Raw genomic sequence first — 18,806 nt, 5'->3', positions numbered from 1 at the left:
GACGGATAGATTTGGGTAGGACACGGACCCTAGTTTGGGTTGGGGGACGTAGAAGAAAAAAGCATATATATAGGCTGCACTTGACTATAAGCAATAGGTGTCCACGTTGTAACAGGACAGGAATTGCATTGTGGGAATATAAGCCCAGAGAGAAAGACAGTTTTATCAGTTCTTCACTGATTCTGGGGAGGAAGATTCCTCAGACATGGAGTCCAGCAGGGCAGTTTTACATAATATACCTAAACGCATCACTCGCCGCCATCTGCTGCTGGCGTTGTGGAGCACAGAAAGCAGAAAACTGTATAATCTTAACCTGTAAAATTCCATAAATTAGCCGCATCATTTTATAAGCAGCAGGGTTCAAAGCGTGTGAAAAAAAAATAGTGGCTCATAGTCCGGAAATGATGGTAAATGGAAACGATTTGCGTCTGGCCTTAAAAGTAGAGAGTGTTTCAGCCTCCCTAACTGAAACGGGCATCTGGTTCCACATAAGAGGAGCCTGAAAGCTAAAAGCTCTACCTCCAGTCCACTTTTAGAAAACCGAGGAACCTCCCAGGTGCAGCACTCTGAGAACCAAGTGTTATTCTGGGAAGATATGGGACTAAAGGCCAATTCATACTCATAAGAACAAGATGAAAGTTGGACAGTACGGGGTCCTGCCGAACACGATGATGTAAGTTCCTTCGGCCAGCTCCTTCTGGTCCAACAAATGAGTTTGGCCAGCACCAACCGTCCTGGCCGAACGGTGTCGGTGCTGCACTGCACAAACTTTGGCAGTGACGTGTGCTGCGCATTTGTGTGGCAGCTCACTAATCACCATCAGTCATATTTTAATCACATTTAGCTACTGTCTGAGTGCCGCAGCTCGTTATAATGCCGTGATGCACCTGAATGCATCACTCAAAGATGTCATCTCCTGCAGTTAAAACCGGACAACCATCGCGTGCTGCTTTGTGGTGCTTTGAGCATGTTCAGGGACATGTTTTCATGAAAAGTTGGATAGCTGGCTGCAAACTGTGGAATGGATTTCACTCCACGTCTAATTGAGACCCACCTCCTTTAAGGAAATCCATTCCACATGTTGCAGCCAGCGAGCAGAGCAGTGGCAGGGAAATGAGACATTTCAGCAACAGTAAGATGGGTTCATGGGTTGGAAAACCCTGCAGGTTTCCGATATGTGAATTACTTCGGTACTCATTACAGATACTCAATCAGATCGGCCTTCACCCTAATAAATAAATAGATTTGTTTGTCATCTGTGTGATAAACATGATCAGAACCAGTAGGGCTGTACCTTTAAGCGCAATGTGTTTGTGTAACAGGATGTTCTGATCAATAGTATGAAAAGCAGCACTGAGATCCAACAGGACCAGAACAGGACCAGAACAGGACCAGAACAGGACCAGAACACAGACCAGGTCTTTGTCTGAAGAGAAAATCATTAGTAACTTTGACCAGAGCGTCTCTGTGATATGATGAACTCTAAAACCTGACTGGAAAGACTCAAATAAGTAATTTTTGCTTAAATGGTCACAAAACTAACTTGCGACCACTTTTTCTAAGATTGTAGAAATAAAGGTTAGGTTGGATATTGGCCTGTAACTTGCTAAGACTCCTGGGTCAAGGTGTGTTTTTTAACAAGAGGTTTAACAACAGCAACCTTAAAGGCTTGTGGTCCATAACCTGTTATTAGAGATACGTTGATCTGATCTAGTATTGAACTACAAAAAATAACTCTTTCAAAATGAAGCCATTTTTAACAATGCCTCCTGGTGCACAATACAGTGAGACGTCAAAAACAAACCTACCGTATTTTCCACACTATAAGGCGCACCTACATTGATTGACATAATTTACAACTTTGTTCATATATCAGCCGCACCGCATTATAAGGTGCATGGAATAGACCAGTGGTCAGCAACCTTTATAGCTCAAAGCCATTAGGTTACATTTTCCACTGATTCTAACACCCAGAGAGGTGCACACACTTTATTTTGATAGTCCTACCTGCAGCCTATGCCAGGAGGACACTACACACAAAACCTTCTTCACTGCTGGTTGACAACTTACAACTACCGCTAATAAACTAAACTACATGAACTAAGCAACAAAAACACAACACAACACAATTATTACCGACACCACAAACCAAATAGAACCCCCAATAATTGTATTTAAAACACCACAAACAGAAACTCCCATAATGCATTGCAGCTATCGGCTGCACTGAGGAGCTCAGGATGCAAGGCATGATGGGAATTCATGTTTTGTGTTGTTGGAGGTTATTGTGGGTTGTTGTTGGGCTTGGTGTTGTGTTGATTGTGTTTATGTGTTTTTGTTCCCCAGTTTAGGGAGTCATTATTTCATCTAGTTTATTTTGGTTTGTTAGAACGTTGGTGTGCAACCATGAGTGATGAAGGTGTTGTGTGGAGTGTCGTCCGCTCTGAAGATCCAGTTGAGAAGTTAGAGTTGTCAAAATAAAAGCTTCTGGTTGTTCAGCTATCAAATAGCAGTCTTGAGTAGAGCAATTCTTCCATATATAAGGCGCACTGGCAGCTTTTGAGAAAATTTGAGGTATTTAGGTGCCTTATAGTGCGGAAAATACGGTACTATAGCTGTTGTATTATGGGTGTTTTTACAAACTCACCCTGACAGCATGGCTTTGAAGCTAATGCTAGTTTGCTAACTTTCATGGCAGCATTACATATCTCAGCTTTATTCATAGAATTTGATTATTTTCATAATTAAAATGGCCAACATAAGGCCTGCGGGCCAAAACCAACCCGCAAGAGGCTCCAATCCGGCTAAACCACCAAGCAACAAAAAGTTTGATTTAAAAAAATAAATAAATTGGCAGACTCACACACAGATCTTGGTGATGCAGCCATGACAGTTAACTACCTGGTTGCTATCAAACTAGCCTGTGACCCGTGCTGTCAGATTGACTTTGTAAAAACACCCATAATGCAACAGCTGCAATACATGTTTTTTGGACCTTTCAATGTATTTTGTACCAGAAGGGTTTATTAAAATTGGATTTATGTTGAGATTTTTGTGAGATATAGAAATTTTTATCATGTATATTCTGCACTACAACAAGGAAAAACGTGAAAATGTAAATTTATTATGGTACCATTTTACCAGTCTGGCCCACTCAGGATGAAATTGTTCTGTTTGTGGCCCCTGAAATAAAAAGAGTTTGACTCCCCTGCTGTAGAGCCAAACTTTCAGCAAACAAACAAATCACCCATGAAGTTGATTAACTTCTTGTAGATTTTACACATGTGGCAGTAATTTGTCTTGGTGCCGTCATGGTGTTACATGCTTGTTATAGTCTCCAACATAATGGTGCACTTGAGGTCATAAAAAGCAACTACATGTTGCCAGGATGGAGCTCGGAGTTTGTACTCTCACCCCAAGCAGAAAGATCTGATGGACGTGATTAGAGAGATATGATGCAACGTTTCGTCTGCTGTCCTCTCCGACCGTTCCTCACTGTGTGTTTGACCCTCAGGTGTTGATTGCGGTGGGCCGGGACGCCTGCACCGACAAGATCGGTCTGGACAATGTCGGGGTCAAAGTCAACCTCAAGTGAGTGAGTGAGTGAGTGAGTGAGTGAGTGAGTGAGTGAGTGAGTCACATGTGGCACACTGTGCCTTTAAGACTTGCCCAACAGTCACAGTGATTCAGCACTTTCTTATCGTGTGTGTGTGTGTGTGTGTGTGTGTGTGTGTGTGTGTGTGTGTGTGTGTGTGTGTGTGTGTGTGTGTGTGTGTGTGTGTGTGTGTGTGTGTGTGTGTGTGTGTGTGTGTGTGTGTGTGTGTGTGTGTGTGTGTGTGTGTGTGTGTGTGCAATCTGATTACACTGCTACCTCTTTTCATTAATCATTCATTAATTCTTTTCAGTCTGACTTCACAAGCAGAAAAAAGTTATTTTCATTTTTTGTTGAGTTTTTTTTTTTTAGAAATGAAAAATCAGACATGGGCCTTAATCACATCTCGGTCTCATGCTGGGGTCTCATGACCGTGTAGTACTCGGATGATCAGGTGGTCTGACCTCAACGTGGCTTATAGAAATACTATGACTCATGTGGTGTGACCTTTCACTCACTTTGTTCCGGTCATGCGACCAGTGTAAAAGTGCTCCCTTGTTCCTAAAGCCAAAAGTTCTGAAGTTTTGTTCCTTGTTGTCTGAGATGAGAAAAAGAGTGGATGGTTTATTGATCAGACGGATTTGAATTTAAAGAAAGGAATGTTTTTATGACATTATTTTACTGGTCTGGCTCGCTCAAGATTAAATTAAGCCGTTTGTGAAACCTAAACTAAGGGGCCATCCACACGAGAATGCCAGTTCACGTAAAAAGAGCTGTTTTTGGACTATCCACACGAGGCGTTTTAGAAGCCCGAAAATGTTTTTTTTTTTGTTTTTTTTTAAACACGGGTAACACAGGGGGCTTTTCCACCAGAAAGAACCAGGGGCTAGTCCAGAGCCAAGGCCAGACTTAGCACCAGTTCTTTGTCTTCCCACTGCCAAAGCTCCCACAACACAGGAGAACATCACCCGGCGCGATGCTGGCTCCACTTCTTTGTTGGGCCAAAGCGGAGCCAGGCTTTTAATTAACATTTTTGTTAAAGATAATGATTTTTTAATGATATTTTACTTAACAAAAGATTAATTTCATTGTCTTATTTTCTCATTTATCACATTTTCTAACAATTTATTGATCATTATGCCGTAAATGGCGGGCTTGCTCGGTAGATACTACTGAAACTTGGTCCACCCTCTGAATGGCACAAGTGACACACTGACTGGAGAGGCAGTTGAGCAGGAGCAGGTCTGATGTGTCGCTGAAGGCTGCCATGGTGTGTGTTTCCAGTAGGCTCTGGTCCACTTGTCGTCAAACCGCAAATCTTCCAATTGACATAGTGGTCTTGAACACCAAGTTATTAAGAGGTCTCTCAAAGTGCTCATGTACTTGAACACCCCAGTTCTTCTCACTTCCTGCAAGAATGGTAATCACACTTCCGGTTTAGCCCCGCGCTACTTGATGTGCGATACCAGTCTGTTTAATTGTTTCCAATTTAAAGCACAGTCACAAGTCAGCAAGATTACATCGCTGTGGTAAGACATCATGGAGGAGAAGTAGGCCAATGTAGGCTTTGTTTATTTGTTTATTTGTACATTAAAATTCCTCCTGAGCTCCTCAGTGCATGTGTGGTCTCTTCCCATGTCGTTCTCTCCATGTTTCTGTGACACACAGTGAAAGACAAGTCATTAGCAGAGTCAGAGAAACAAAGTTTTACAAATGGAAATACAATATAACAGACTATTGGTGCAACAGAAAGTATAATAAGAGATAAAGTAGCTGTGCTTTAGTTTTTACATTCATGCTTTACTGTTCTCAGTTTTAGAATAGACTAGACTACATTATCATCATCAAATGTATGGGCCTAAGGTGATGGTAGTGAGCATTATTTAAAATCTATCCCTAACCCTGCTACTCCATTGGCCTTTTTGTGTTAATCTGCTATTTCATATTGATTTTGTTGTGTCTGCTAATAGCAAATAGCTTTATGGTTATTTCTGTTCCTGCAGCAGCTAAATATTTCCCGACATGGACATGCTGCATATCATTACAAAGCATGTTTTGGCTAGTTTTAGTCGCTGGGTTTGTTTAACAGATGCCTTAATTTCTTAAGCAAGACGCGACTTAAAGGTATAGTAGAGGATTTTCTTCTTCCGGGTGGATCATCAAAATAACTGGTCCTCCCAATTGTCAATCATTGTGGTGATATATGACGTAAGGCCGTCGTACGTGCTCGTCCCTGCGCGCAGCTCACTCCACACGGTTCTCATCATGCCGGTGGCCGACCCCACGCATTATTCTGGGACATTTTTACACAGTTTCGCCCCCTCTGGTGCAAATCTTCTTGTAAAGTGAGCTTATGTGAGCGATGCCGACTTGTGACTTGTAAACAGAGCGTGCACGAGGAGAACTGGGCTCGTGCACGTCTCTCGCACGCGTTTTAGTAGGCGTTCCGTCTCGGGAGCAGGTACAGCGTTGCGCATGCGCATTTTTTTCAAACGGTGGAGAGGGCGGTTCTTTCCTAAAATTCCTGAAAATCCTCCTGTATACCTTTAAGAATCCTTAGACCAGCTGGAAGCTAACTAGTTAGCAACGTTAGCCTGTCGTCTTGTAAACACTGCGGCACTATAATGACAGCATGTAGCACTGGACACACTCTGATTTAGACTGTAGTCTGTAATAAAGTCAGCTCTATATGGAATATTGTGTTTCCACACTGAAGAATCCTCCAGATTGTTGTTCTTTGCTCTCCTCAGTGAAGAGGAGCTCCGTACTGAGCACACAGAAGGGAGGCCATCTGACCGGCAAACGGGCTCTAGAAACACCTCAAAGTCGTTTTCAAACTATCAACAGAAGCCATGCATCGTTTACTCGTTGGTGTACATGATCATAGCACATTTGGCGCAAAATAACCTACCTTATATGATATTTTAGATGCAAGTCTTCCCAGTAGTTCTCCGTTTAAACGAACGCGATTTCGCTGGAACAGGAAGTGCGTTTCAAACAGGAAGTGCGTTTCAAACAGGAAGTGTGGGACAGAAGTAAAAGTGGGCGGGGCGGAATAAGGTCAATATCCCATGAAGGACATGAGCTCATCTTTGCTTACATGTTTACACTCATTCCCTTTGTCTGTTCTTACTTTTTGCCTCTCCATGTTTGTGCATGACAGCACTTCTTCAAAGATAATGTCGGTGATCAACGGCTCCCATGCATCTATTTTGGAGACGATGCTAAAAGCAGGTGCAGGCTTTGACCAACTTCTTACAACATTGTGGCCTGGTATTTTAGCCCGACTGGGAGGGAACTCTGACCACTTGTGAGCCCTTGTGCCTCATTCTGTTGGACGCGATCACTCGCTCGCTCTCGCTCTCTCTCTCTCACTCTCACAGACACTCAAAAGATGGTCGCATCATGCAAGTTTGAGCCTTATCAATCAAGTACACGTTGAAAAGAAAATATAGCAGCTCGGTGTTTCAAAATGTTGCACAGTGACGAGGCCTATTTTCGAGCACAGTGACATCTGATGGCGGCATAAATCTTCACATTCTTCACTTCCCTCTTAGGCTATCCTTACACTGATCAGATTTGCCGCCATTTGGATTTATGGTTGGTTATTAGCATTATTACTGTAAGTAATAGATTACTGAAAATAGATTACTGGAACTAATTTACGAAAAATGTTAATTATTAATGGAAGTAAACAACTCTTAGAGTAATTGAGTAAGCTTGATAATTATTAACTTTTATTAACTTAAAAGCTTATAAACTATCAAAAATAATTTATTAATTAAAAATTATTAATTTGAATAAATTATTTATCAAATAATGATGAAATTGGGGCACCACCAGCTCAACTGGGAATAGCTAATACCAAAATATCAGGAGAGCATGGATTCCGGGCCCAACACTGCCAAGTCACACGTTTTATCAAGTGACACAGATCTGATTCTCGCAGTTACACTTTCCTACAACATCAAAAACATCGCAGGCTACTTCTGAACCAAGCGCCAACTGCGAAGCACACACACGCACAATCATCCATAATTGTATAATAGGATGAGAGAAAGTCAAAAGTATTGTTAGCTCGCTAAGATTCCAGTATCATTAGTACATTGTGGACTAAAACTGTACTCTATCACAGAAAAGTCATGGATGTGGAAAAGAACTTAATACATGAAGATGATTATTACATGTACATTGCTGTGTGAAAATGGCGTCCTGGGTGGTGAGACTGCTGGCATGAGGTGTGTCAATGGGACAGTGAATGTTTACTGACAGTCACAGTTTGTTCAAATCCAAACTTCTTGGGACAAACCCCATAGGAAATGCTTGGGGGGTCATTGTGGACCCCAAGGATGGAAAAAAACCGAAATATCTGAAACTGCATGAGGAATGTTTTCAAAATTCAAATTGCCTCATGTCACAACACAAACATGTTTCATGAGGAATACCTGGAATATGAAAATGTAGAAACTTTTAAGTTCAAAGATTTTCACGAATAACAACCCTTTGGGGTCATTTTTGACCACATCAAAGGTGCATCTAAGGGTTAAAGCGTTTTTCTTAAGATTTTTCATATCTTGAAGGGTTTTCATGTTTTGTTTAGTTTTTTATAAACCATGAAAATACGGGAACACGGACTGTTTCTGATGAGTCTCGCCCTCCTGCAGGAACGGGAAGGTCCCGGTGAACGACGAGGAGCAGACCAACGTGCCGCACATCTATGCCATCGGGGACATCCTGGAGGGGAAGTGGGAGCTCACGCCCGTCGCCATCCAGGCTGGCAAGCTGCTGGCACGCCGCCTCTACGCTGGCTCCAAAGTCATGGTGGGAGAAGACACAAGGATAAAGCTGGACGGCTCTTTACATTGACTTGCTTTAACAGTCTGAAACTGAAAAGCAAACACAAATGGAAATAATCTTATTAATTGATCTTGAACTACCTGAAATGACTTTATGAAGATATTTCTTGTGTCAATTATTTTACTGGATTCATGTCATTAATTCAAAAATTATTTTATGGGGAAGTTAAATTCAGCTTCTTTTAAAAGTATTAAACACCAGTTTTTGGCATAAATCCAATTTTTTGGAAGGACATTAGTATAGTTTGTAAGAAACAGAATTCTGAACGTTTTGGGAAGATACGAAGTGAGAAATTTAGTCTATTAGCAGATTTTTGATTATAATGTGTCCAATGCAAGGCATTTACATTTTCCAAAAGATTTTTTATGGATATAATTATATATGACATTACAAAAGGAAAAATCGAAACATTGTGGATCAAGTTTCTCCATTTCCAAAGATTTCCATGAGTTGAAGGGTTTATAACTCCTCATGACACAATAAAATGCTGCACAAAGTGCTTTACAGGCTGAAAACTGAGACGCGCACACACACACACACACACACACACACACACACACACACACTAAAAGTGATTACGCAGTATCTTGAAGTCTTTTCTCCAGTCTGAGGACCTGATCAAAGCTTTTAATTGAATGTTTTCAAGGGAAGCTGAGATTTGGTGGATTCAATTGATCTATTTTTAATTCTATAGGTTGACGAGTGATGTTATTGGCTTCTTTTTGGATTATGAAACATCTTAAGGTACATCAGGCAATGTATTGAGTAGATTTGATGGAGCAGATTTGTTTGATTTTGGGTCAGTTTAGTTAGAACACATTAAATGACATACTCAATTCCATTATATGTACATGCACATACATTTTCACTGTCTTAATCTTAATGAAGTTGTGCAGATTTACTTTGATAATAGGATTTAAATAGTACAACGCATATTTTCTTCTTGTTCTTGTTCAGCTGACATGTTTCATTCAGTGCTTTGACTCCCTTGAGCTTCACAGCCTCTGGAGGAAACGTCATCAGACACTGTTGTGCTGTGTCTCTGCAGTGCGACTACTTGAATGTGCCCACCACGGTGTTCACCCCGCTGGAGTATGGCTCTTGTGGCCTGTCGGAGGAGAAAGCCACGGAGCTGTATGGCCAGGAGAACCTCGAGGTAAAACGCCATCAGCCATTTACACGTTTCAACACGCAAGAGGGAATGTGCCGACAACAATACGCTGTAAACGTCAACAGTGGGAGTCAAAGTTGTGTTGTCCTCTGTTGCCACGGAGACGTAGCCTTTTTAAGAAGTTGCATTGTCAGTGGCTCCGTTGGTGTGTAAACGGACCAAATCACAAACGAAAGCTCTCCGTCTCTGCTTGGACGTGTAGCAGCGTAGAAGCGGCCTTGCAGTCTCTGCTGGAAGCTGGCAGTGGCTTGTGAGGCTTTCTGTCTGCTGGGCTTCACGTCCAGACCTGCCGCCTCAATGTTTGTGTTGGCGGGCCCATTACACATCTGTTGTTGCTCCGGCATGCTTCAGGCCTGAGTGAGCTGGATGGGGGAGTTCCGCTTCTTGATCCAGTTGTCTTCCTCTCAGGTGTTCCACAGTCTCTTCTGGCCTCTGGAGTTCACCGTGCCCGGCAGAGACAACAACAGATGCTACGCTAAGATCATCTGCAATAAACTGGACGATGTGAGCCTCCCTCCCTCCCTCCCTCCCTCCCTCCCTCCCTCCCTCCACTCCCTCCCTCCACGCAGTACTCACAGTTGTTCATGTTCTTATCAATCTGAAACACGTTTCTCTGTAGGACCGAGTCATCGGCTTCCACTACCTCGGACCAAATGCCGGCGAGGTGACGCAAGGCTTCGGAGCAGCCATGAAATGTGGTGCGACCAAGGAGCAGTTGGATGGGACCATCGGGATCCACCCCACCTGCGCTGAGGTGAGCACACAATTCTTTTACTTCATATCTGTGAACTGTAACAACCCCCAACACAAAAAACACTCAGCAGGACGAATGAGCTCTGAAATGTTCTTCTTTTATTTCAAATTGTTGTTTGTACCAGCTCGGTCTTCAACACACGTGGACCCCAACCTTTTTTTGTTTAATGTCAGACAGTGTTTTCACGGACCAGCCTTCAGATGTGGTGGATTAATACAACAAAATAAAACGACACGACCAACTCAATAACTGTGGTATTTTCTAAGTAAATATTCTAATAAACGTGAATCCACTGTGTACGTCCAGTCTACTCACTGGGCCTTTTCCCTTTTGCAAAGAAACTTTATGAAGACATATGTTTTTACCGTATTTTCCGCACTATAAGGCACCTAAATACCTCAAATTTTCTCAAAAGCTGCCAGTGCGCCTTATATATGGACGATTGTTCTACTCAAGACTGCTATTTGACAGCTGAACAACCAGAAGCTTTTATTTTGACAACTCTAACTTCTCAACCGGATGTTCAGAGCGGACGACACTCCACACAACACCTTCATCACTCATGGTTGCACACCAACATTCTAACAAACCAAAATAAACTAGATGAAATAATGACTCCCTAAACTGGGGAACAAAAACACATAAACACAATCAACACAACACCAAGCCCAACAACAACCCACAATAACCTCCAACAACACAAAACATGAATTTGTCGCTGAATTTCCTTGCAGCGACAAATTCAACCTGAGCTCCTCAGTGCAGCCGATAGAAACTCCCATAATTCATTGCAGCTGTTTGTGGTGTTTTAAATGCAATTATTGGGGGTTCTATTTGGTTTGTGGTGTCGGTAATAATTGTGTTGTGTTGTGTTTTTGTTGCTTAGTTCATGTAGTTTAGTTTATTACCGGTAGTTGTAAGTTGTCAACCAGCAGTGAAGAAGGTTTTGTGTGTAGTGTCCTCCTGGCATAGGCTGCAGGTAGGACTATCAAAATAAAGTGTGTGCACCTCTCTGGGTGTTAGAATCAGTGGAAAATGTAACTTAATGGCTTTGAGCTATAAAGGTTCCTGACCACTGGTCTGTTCCATGCGCCTTATAATGCGGTGTGCCTTATATATGAATGAAGTTGTAAATTATGTCAATCAAGGAAGGTGCGCCTTATAGGGCAGAAAATACGGTACTCATTTTTCTGCTTGTGGGTTTAATATCAGCGCTAATGTATCACGTGACCGACACAAGCGTGAGTTTTAGACGGATGTCATGGAGAGAAGTTGGTCATTTTTCATAATAAAACATTGTTCAGACTTGGATAATATATAAAATGGAAATGGTAAGGTAAGGAAAAGTAAGTTGTTTATTCTTTGTGTGTGGCCAGGTACTGGGGTTGGGGGCTGCTGCTCTATAGATAGATGCTACACTGCTGTGTGGGCCCCGTAATCCAGGGGGCTGTGGCTCCCTGAAACTCCGGTGTAAATATGCAAATAAACCTTTTGCTTTCATTTTTATGTTATGTGCACACCAGACAGGCAAGATGAATAAAATAGGAAAAATGGCTGAAAAAGGTTCCAAAAGCAAAAGAAATATTTCTTTTTATAAAAGTGTAGCTATGAAACGTCATAAATATATTGAGTTTTTAGGGGGTTTTTTATGCTTTTATTTTCCTTCATTTCAGTTTTGTGGCTCCAGACAAATTTTATTTGATGGAAAATTGCAAAAATGGCTCTTTTGCTCATTAAAGTTGCAGACCTGGGAGTTGTGTGTAGCACTGACACACAGTTCACTGCAGCGCACATCATTTGAGTGTGAATTAAGTTTGATGACGCTAATAAGTGCTCATATCAACAAGTAGCTGAAGGTTAGTACTCGTACTCCTTTAAAAAGTGCCAACGGCTCAAACGAGTCTGTCTGGCATTAAATAAACAAACATCTTCGACTTCTTTGGAAAAAGGGTTTAACTGGTTTTAAACTCGCTCAGCTCTACAAACCAGTTTTGCATGCTTCTTAAGGGCCGTCCACACCAGGAAACCAGTTTCCACCTTTCACCTCAACAAGCTGTTTGTGGCCTGTCGTCCACATGAGGCAGTTTTAGAAGCATGAAAACAGGTTTTGTTAGCACGGGTACCGCAGTGGGGAACATCTAAAACCCTGGCTTGTGACAATCGTCCTGGTGTCGAACTGCAAGTTTGCGGCTTCAACGCTTTTGGGAGTTTTAAAGCTGCAATCATTTGATGAACATGATATAAAGTGAAGGCAGCATGAAGGTATCTCCTGACTTTAACGCGAGTTTGAAATGAATTTAATCTGGCGGTAGATGAACAAGATCAACTTGTCGGCTGCACTCGGATGTCTGTAACTGTGGGAGAGTCGCTGTGCACACAGACTTCCATCCACTCCGACTACACACTCCTTTATCCTAAATGTAATATTAGCTTTGAATCGTGATAATAAACAGATGAGTGAGCCGCAGCTGGCGAAGTTAAACAATGTCCCACATCTGAGTTGGAGCGCAGCGTTGCGCTTCCTTCCCAGAGTGTGAAGCAGCGTTTACACGACAGCATTTACAGTGAAAACCCAACGTTTTTGCATTTGAGTTGCCAAAGAGTTTGTGTTTCCGGCTGTGGTGCACGAGCAGGCTTTCAGAAAAGTGGTTTTCCCCCTGTTTCCATGTAGACTGACTTTCTTTAAAATCCACCGAAGCTGATTGTAATGATCTCGAGCGCAGGTTCGATAGGACAGGAACGGTGATGATTGTTCCAAAAGTGTCAGTAGATCGAATAAAAAAGAGGCGTGCAGCTTCGCGGGATCTTCGAAGTTTAATCTTTGGCATCTGTCGCCATGACGACTGCCAGACTCGATGCCTTCACGTGCTTCGTATTCCAGTGGTGTCGAAATGGTTGTAGTTCAGGGGTCACATGCAAACGGATTTCACCTGGAGTGGGGCTCAGTCAGTGTAGTGGTGCCACTACTCGTAAGACATCAGTCCAAATAGGTCCATGCTTTCTTCAAAAGGTTTTACTTGATGGCTTAGCGGGCCATGTTGCAGGCGTGGTTTTGCCTTGTGAGCTTCATGCGTGTTGTTTTTTCTCCAAACTGTGCTGCTCTAACGTGCGTGTGTCGGCTCCGCCCTGCAGATCTTCACCACTCTGGATGTGACCAAGAGCTCCGGCGGCGACATCCAGCAGGCCGGCTGCTGAGGTTAAATCCCGCTGGTTTGGCAGGCGGCTCTCCTCGGACGGGCCGCCCACTGAGCAGCGGGGTCAATCTGCTGATGTTCCCACCAGCGTGACCTTCTCGGAGGAAGCTACCCCACACGCAACCACTCAACGTGTGTGTGTGTGTGTGTGAGCGGTCTGTGACATCCTCGCCCTTAACCTGGTGCACAGGTGGACCAGGATTGATGTCCCTCTGCAGAAACACGTCATGGTTGTGAACACTTCCACCCCCCCCACTTCTTTTTTCTCCAATCACTGGGCTCTCGTGGCCTCTGTCTGAATACGTAGATTCTCACCCTGTTGCTTCAATCCACTCACAGATTCTCATCCTTGTTATTTATCTTTTGCTACATGGAGGAATCATTTTGTATCATCTGTGCAGGTTCTGTCTTTCCAGACTTCCTGGTTCATTCTGAGCTTTTTGCCGTTTGCTGCTGCGCGCGCGTGTGTGCGTGTGTGTGTGTGTGTGTGTGTAAGATCTTCTAGAGGCTGGTGTACTGTTGGTAATCTGTATAAATGATTTGTTTGTTGGTGTCGAATCACTGAAGATGTGTAATAAAGGATGGATTCAAATTTGGTCTCTTTTTTTCATAGATTTGATCAGACTGTGATCTTTAAACTCTGGAAATCAAAGCAGTCCCTTTACATCCCTGCAATATCATTTAGGTCTGTTTGTTGCAGCTTAATAATGACAAGTTCCAGGCAAAATCCTTTTTTCACTTGCTTATTTAGAAGTCCAAAGTGTGGTTATAAGGGAAGTCTGGTATTAATGTTGCAGTTAACGGGAAGAAACCTCACACAATCTTGATGCCATTAAAAGAGTTCTCTCAAAACACCTCATTTACTGGAGAGCCCGTGAGGATTCACATTTTTTTTCTGCAGGTTTTGCTTCATGTTATGCCAATATTTTTTTAAATGCAATACACAGCCATACACCTCCTACACCTTGTTTTTAACTCTAGATTTAGGAAGGTGGTAAAATACCTCAAACAGAGAAAACGATATAATTCCTGTCAGTTAAGTAAATCAGATTAATAGCCATTAACTAATACAGATCGAAACTGATGTCAAAATGTTGCCAATAAATCAATGTTCAACCAAATCTTTATTTTTTTTGTTTTAGCAACTTTCATTAATGTGGGAGTGCAGTTTTCCACAGTTTCTTGGATATTTTAGTACATCTTTGACTTTATTACATTCAAGATGTTAAATCGGTACCTTACTGATCACTTCACACAGTTTTTTTCAAACAGAAAATGACATGCCTCAAGGCTCTATCTTGGGTCTCTTGCTTTTTGGAAATAACTGCAACCAATAATGTGGACTGTGTGACTTTGGCTTTATTACATTCAAATGTCCAAAATTGTTTCCTGACACCAGATTTGAGTGTCTTTGCAGCCTTGAATACTGCAGATCACCAATTTCTTTCAAACAGATTAAAGATGTATCTCACCACTGCACCAAAGGTGAAGGAGCGAGTGGTCACCCCGACGCTGAATGTGTTTGGCCTGGTTGCTGTTGCACCTGAATATAAGCCGCACCCACCTAATTTAAAAAGAAAAAGAAATTTGTACATCTATAGGCTTGACTATAAGCTGTAAATGTCCATGTTGCAGCATGAATTTCACTTGTGGGCTGTGAGGCTGGAGCTCCAGAGGTGAAGCCCTGTGTGCGCTGGCTTGTGTGAGCACTCCTCGGACTGTACAGTGGCACACATTGGCTGTGAAGCTGGAGCTGCTGGAGGAGGGCAGGTTGTGTTGCCAAGACGATGAGCAGTCTGGCTCATCCACTCCACCACTCAATGGGGGGTCGATGGTGGGTCAGATGGAACTCTGAAAAGTGAATAAAGCCCCAGAGATGTATCCACGGCATGAAGCCCGTTAATCCTTAAAAATCCATATACTGTGTATATATATATATATATATATATATATATATATAGCTGCGTCATTGTAAAAGCCGCAAGGATCATTGCGCGTGAAAATATGTGCAACTTATAGTCTGGAAAGTACAGTAGAACGTTTGTCATGAATCCAAAAAACACTGGCCTCCACCCTCACAGCAAACTGGTAGGCAGAGACTTATTCCACAGTCTCGGGTTGTCCATACGAGAATGTTGGTTCCACCCTACGGAGGAAGCTCATTTCAGCCGCTTGTATCCGGGATCTGGTTCTTTCGGTCATGACCCATAGTTCATGACTATAGGTGAGGGTAGGAACGAAGATCGACCGGTAAATCAAGAGCTTCACTTTTTGGCTCAGCTCCTTCTTCACCACGACGGACCGATACAACGTCCGCATGACTGCAGACGCCGCACCGATCCGTCTGTCGATCTCACGCTCCATCTTTCCCCCACTCGTGAACAAGACCCCGAGATACTTGAACTCCTCCAGTTGGGACAAGGGCACTCCACCGACCTGGAGGGGGCAAGACACCTTGTTCTGGTGGAGAACCATGGCCTCGGATTTAGAGGTGCTAATCCTCTTCCCAGTTGCGTCACACTCGGCTGCGAACCACACCAATGCACATTGTAGGTCCTGGTTCGATGAAGCCAACAGAACCACATCATCTGCAAAGAGCAGAGACAAGAGCCTGTGGTCCCCAAACCAGACCCCCTCTGGTCCCTGGCTGTGCCTAGAAATTCTGTCCATATATATAAGGAACAGAACCGGTAATAAAGGACACCCCTGCCGGAGGCCAACGTGCACTGGGAACAGGTCCGACTTACTGCCGGCAATGTGAACCAAACTCCTGCTCCGGGAATACAAGGACCAAACAGCCCTTAACAAAGGGCCCCGGACTCCATACTCCCGGAGCACCCCCCACAGAACATCTCGAGGGACACGGTCGAACGCCTTCTCCAGATCCACAAAACACATGTGGACTGGTTGGGCGAACTCCCACGAACCCTCAAGCACCTGGTGGAGGGTATAGAGCTGGTCCAGTGTTCCACCATCAGGAGAACCTGGTGGAGGGTATAGAGCTGGTCCAGTGTTCCACCATCAGGAGCACCTGGTGGAGGGTATAGAGCTGGTCCAGTGTTCCACCATCAGGAGAACCTGGTGGAGGGTATAGAGCTGGTCCAGTGTTCCACCATCAGGAGAACCTGGTGGAGGGTATAGAGCTGGTTCATTGTTCCACCATCAGGAGAACCTGGTGGAGGGTATAGAGCTGGTCCAGTGTTCCACCATCAGGAGAACCTGGTGGAGGGTATAGAGCTGGTCCAGTGTTCCACCATCAGGAGAACCTGGTGGAGGGTATAGAGCTGGTCCAGTGTTCCACCATCAGGAGAACCTGGTGGAGGGTATAGAGCTGGTCCAGTGTTCCACCATCAGGAGCACCTGGTGGAGGGTATAGAGCTGGTCCAGTGTTCCACCATCAGGAGAACCTGGTGGAGGGTATAGAGCTGGTCCAGTGTTCCACCATCAGGAGAACCTGGTGGAGGGTATAGAGCTGGTCCAGTGTTCCACCATCAGGAGAACCTGGTGGAGGGTATAGAGCTGGTTCATTGTTCCACCATCAGGAGAACCTGGTGGAGGGTATAGAGCTGGTCCAGTGTTCCACCATCAGGAGAACCTGGTGGAGGGTATAGAGCTGGTCCAGTGTTCCACCATCAGGAGAACCTGGTGGAGGGTATAGAGCTGGTCCATTGTTCCACCATCAGGAGAACCTGGTGGAGGGTATAGAGCTGGTCCAGTGTTCCACCATCAGGAGAACCTGGTGGAGGGTCTAGAGCTGGTCCAGTGTTCCACGACCAGGAGAACCTGGTGGAGGGTATAGAGCTGGTCCAGTGTTCCACCATCAGGAGAACCTGGTGGAGAGTATAGAGCTGCTCCAGTGTTCCACCATCAGGAGAACCTGGTGGAGGGTATAGAGCTGGTCCAGTGTTCCACCATCAGGAGAACCTGGTGGAGGGTATAGAGCTGGTCCAGTGTTCCACCATCAGGAGAACCTGGTGGAGGGTATAGAGCTGGTTCATTGTTCCACCATCAGGAGAACCTGGTGGAGGGTATAGAGCTGGTCCAGTGTTCCACCATCAGGAGAACCTGGTGGAGGGTATAGAGCTGGTCCAGTGTTCCACCATCAGGAGAACCTGGTGGAGGGTATAGAGCTGGTCCAGTGTTCCACCATCAGGAGAACCTGGTGGAGGGTATAGAGCTGGTCCAGTGTTCCACCATCAGGAGCACCTGGTGGAGGGTATAGAGCTGGTCCAGTGTTCCACCATCAGGAGAACCTGGTGGAGGGTATAGAGCTGGTCCAGTGTTCCACCATCAGGAGAACCTGGTGGAGGGTATAGAGCTGGTCCAGTGTTCCACCATCAGGAGAACCTGGTGGAGGGTATAGAGCTGGTCCAGTGTTCCACCATCAGGAGAACCTGGTGGAGGGTATAGAGCTGGTCCAGTGTTCCACCATCAGGAGAACCTGGTGGAGGGTATAGAGCTGGTCCAGTGTTCCACCATCAGGAGAACCTGGTGGAGGGTATAGAGCTGGTTCATTGTTCCACCATCAGGAGAACCTGGTGGAGGGTATAGAGCTGGTCCAGTGTTCCACCATCAGGAGAACCTGGTGGAGGGTATAGAGCTGGTCCAGTGTTCCACCATCAGGAGAACCTGGTGGAGGGTATAGAGCTGGTCCATTGTTCCACCATCAGGAGAACCTGGTGGAGGGTATAGAGCTGGTCCAGTGTTCCACCATCAGGAGAACCTGGTGGAGGGTCTAGAGCTGGTCCAGTGTTCCACGACCAGGAGAACCTGGTGGAGGGTATAGAGCTGGTCCAGTGTTCCACCATCAGGAGAACCTGGTGGAGGGTATAGAGCTGGTCCAGTGTTCCACCATCAGGAGAACCTGGTGGAGGGTACAGAGCTGGTCCAGTGTTCCACCATCAGGAGAACCTGGTGGAGGGTATAGAGCTGGTCCATTGTTCCACCATCAGGAGAACCTGGTGGAGGGTATAGAGCTGGTCCATTGTTCCACCATCAGGAGAACCTGGTGGAGGGTATAGAGCTGGTCCAGTGTTCCACCATCAGGAGAACCTGGTGGAGGGTATAGAGCTGGTCCATTGTTCCACCATCAGGAGAACCTGGTGGAGGGTATATTTCTGGTCCATTGTTCCACCATCAGGAGAACCTGGTGGAGGGTATAGAGCTGGTCCAGTGTTCCACCATCAGGAGAACCTGGTGGAGGGTATAGAGCTGGTCCAGTGTTCCACCATCAGGAGA

General features: G+C 44.5%; 1 protein-coding gene across 1 annotated transcript in view; it reads left to right on the top strand.

Moving 5' to 3' along the window:
* Positions 1–14,160, top strand: part of txnrd3 (thioredoxin reductase 3) — a 39,345-nt gene extending 25,185 nt beyond the window's left edge. The window contains exons 11-16 of the mRNA XM_080495903.1: positions 3,515–3,591; positions 8,257–8,413; positions 9,498–9,605; positions 10,029–10,124; positions 10,240–10,374; positions 13,507–14,160. Coding sequence (XP_080352029.1) covers positions 3,515–3,591; positions 8,257–8,413; positions 9,498–9,605; positions 10,029–10,124; positions 10,240–10,374; positions 13,507–13,569 — 636 coding nt within the window. The 3' untranslated portion in view covers positions 13,570–14,160. The remainder of the gene's footprint in view (positions 1–3,514; positions 3,592–8,256; positions 8,414–9,497; positions 9,606–10,028; positions 10,125–10,239; positions 10,375–13,506) is intronic.
* Positions 14,161–18,806: the final 4,646 nt, after the last annotated feature.

This window comes from Blennius ocellaris, assembly GCF_963422515.1.
Source record: "Blennius ocellaris genome assembly, chromosome: 4".
Lineage (NCBI taxonomy): Eukaryota > Metazoa > Chordata > Actinopteri > Blenniiformes > Blenniidae > Blennius > Blennius ocellaris.
The sequence above is the reverse complement of the archived record's forward strand: the minus strand, read 5'-3'. Positions and strand labels throughout refer to the sequence as shown.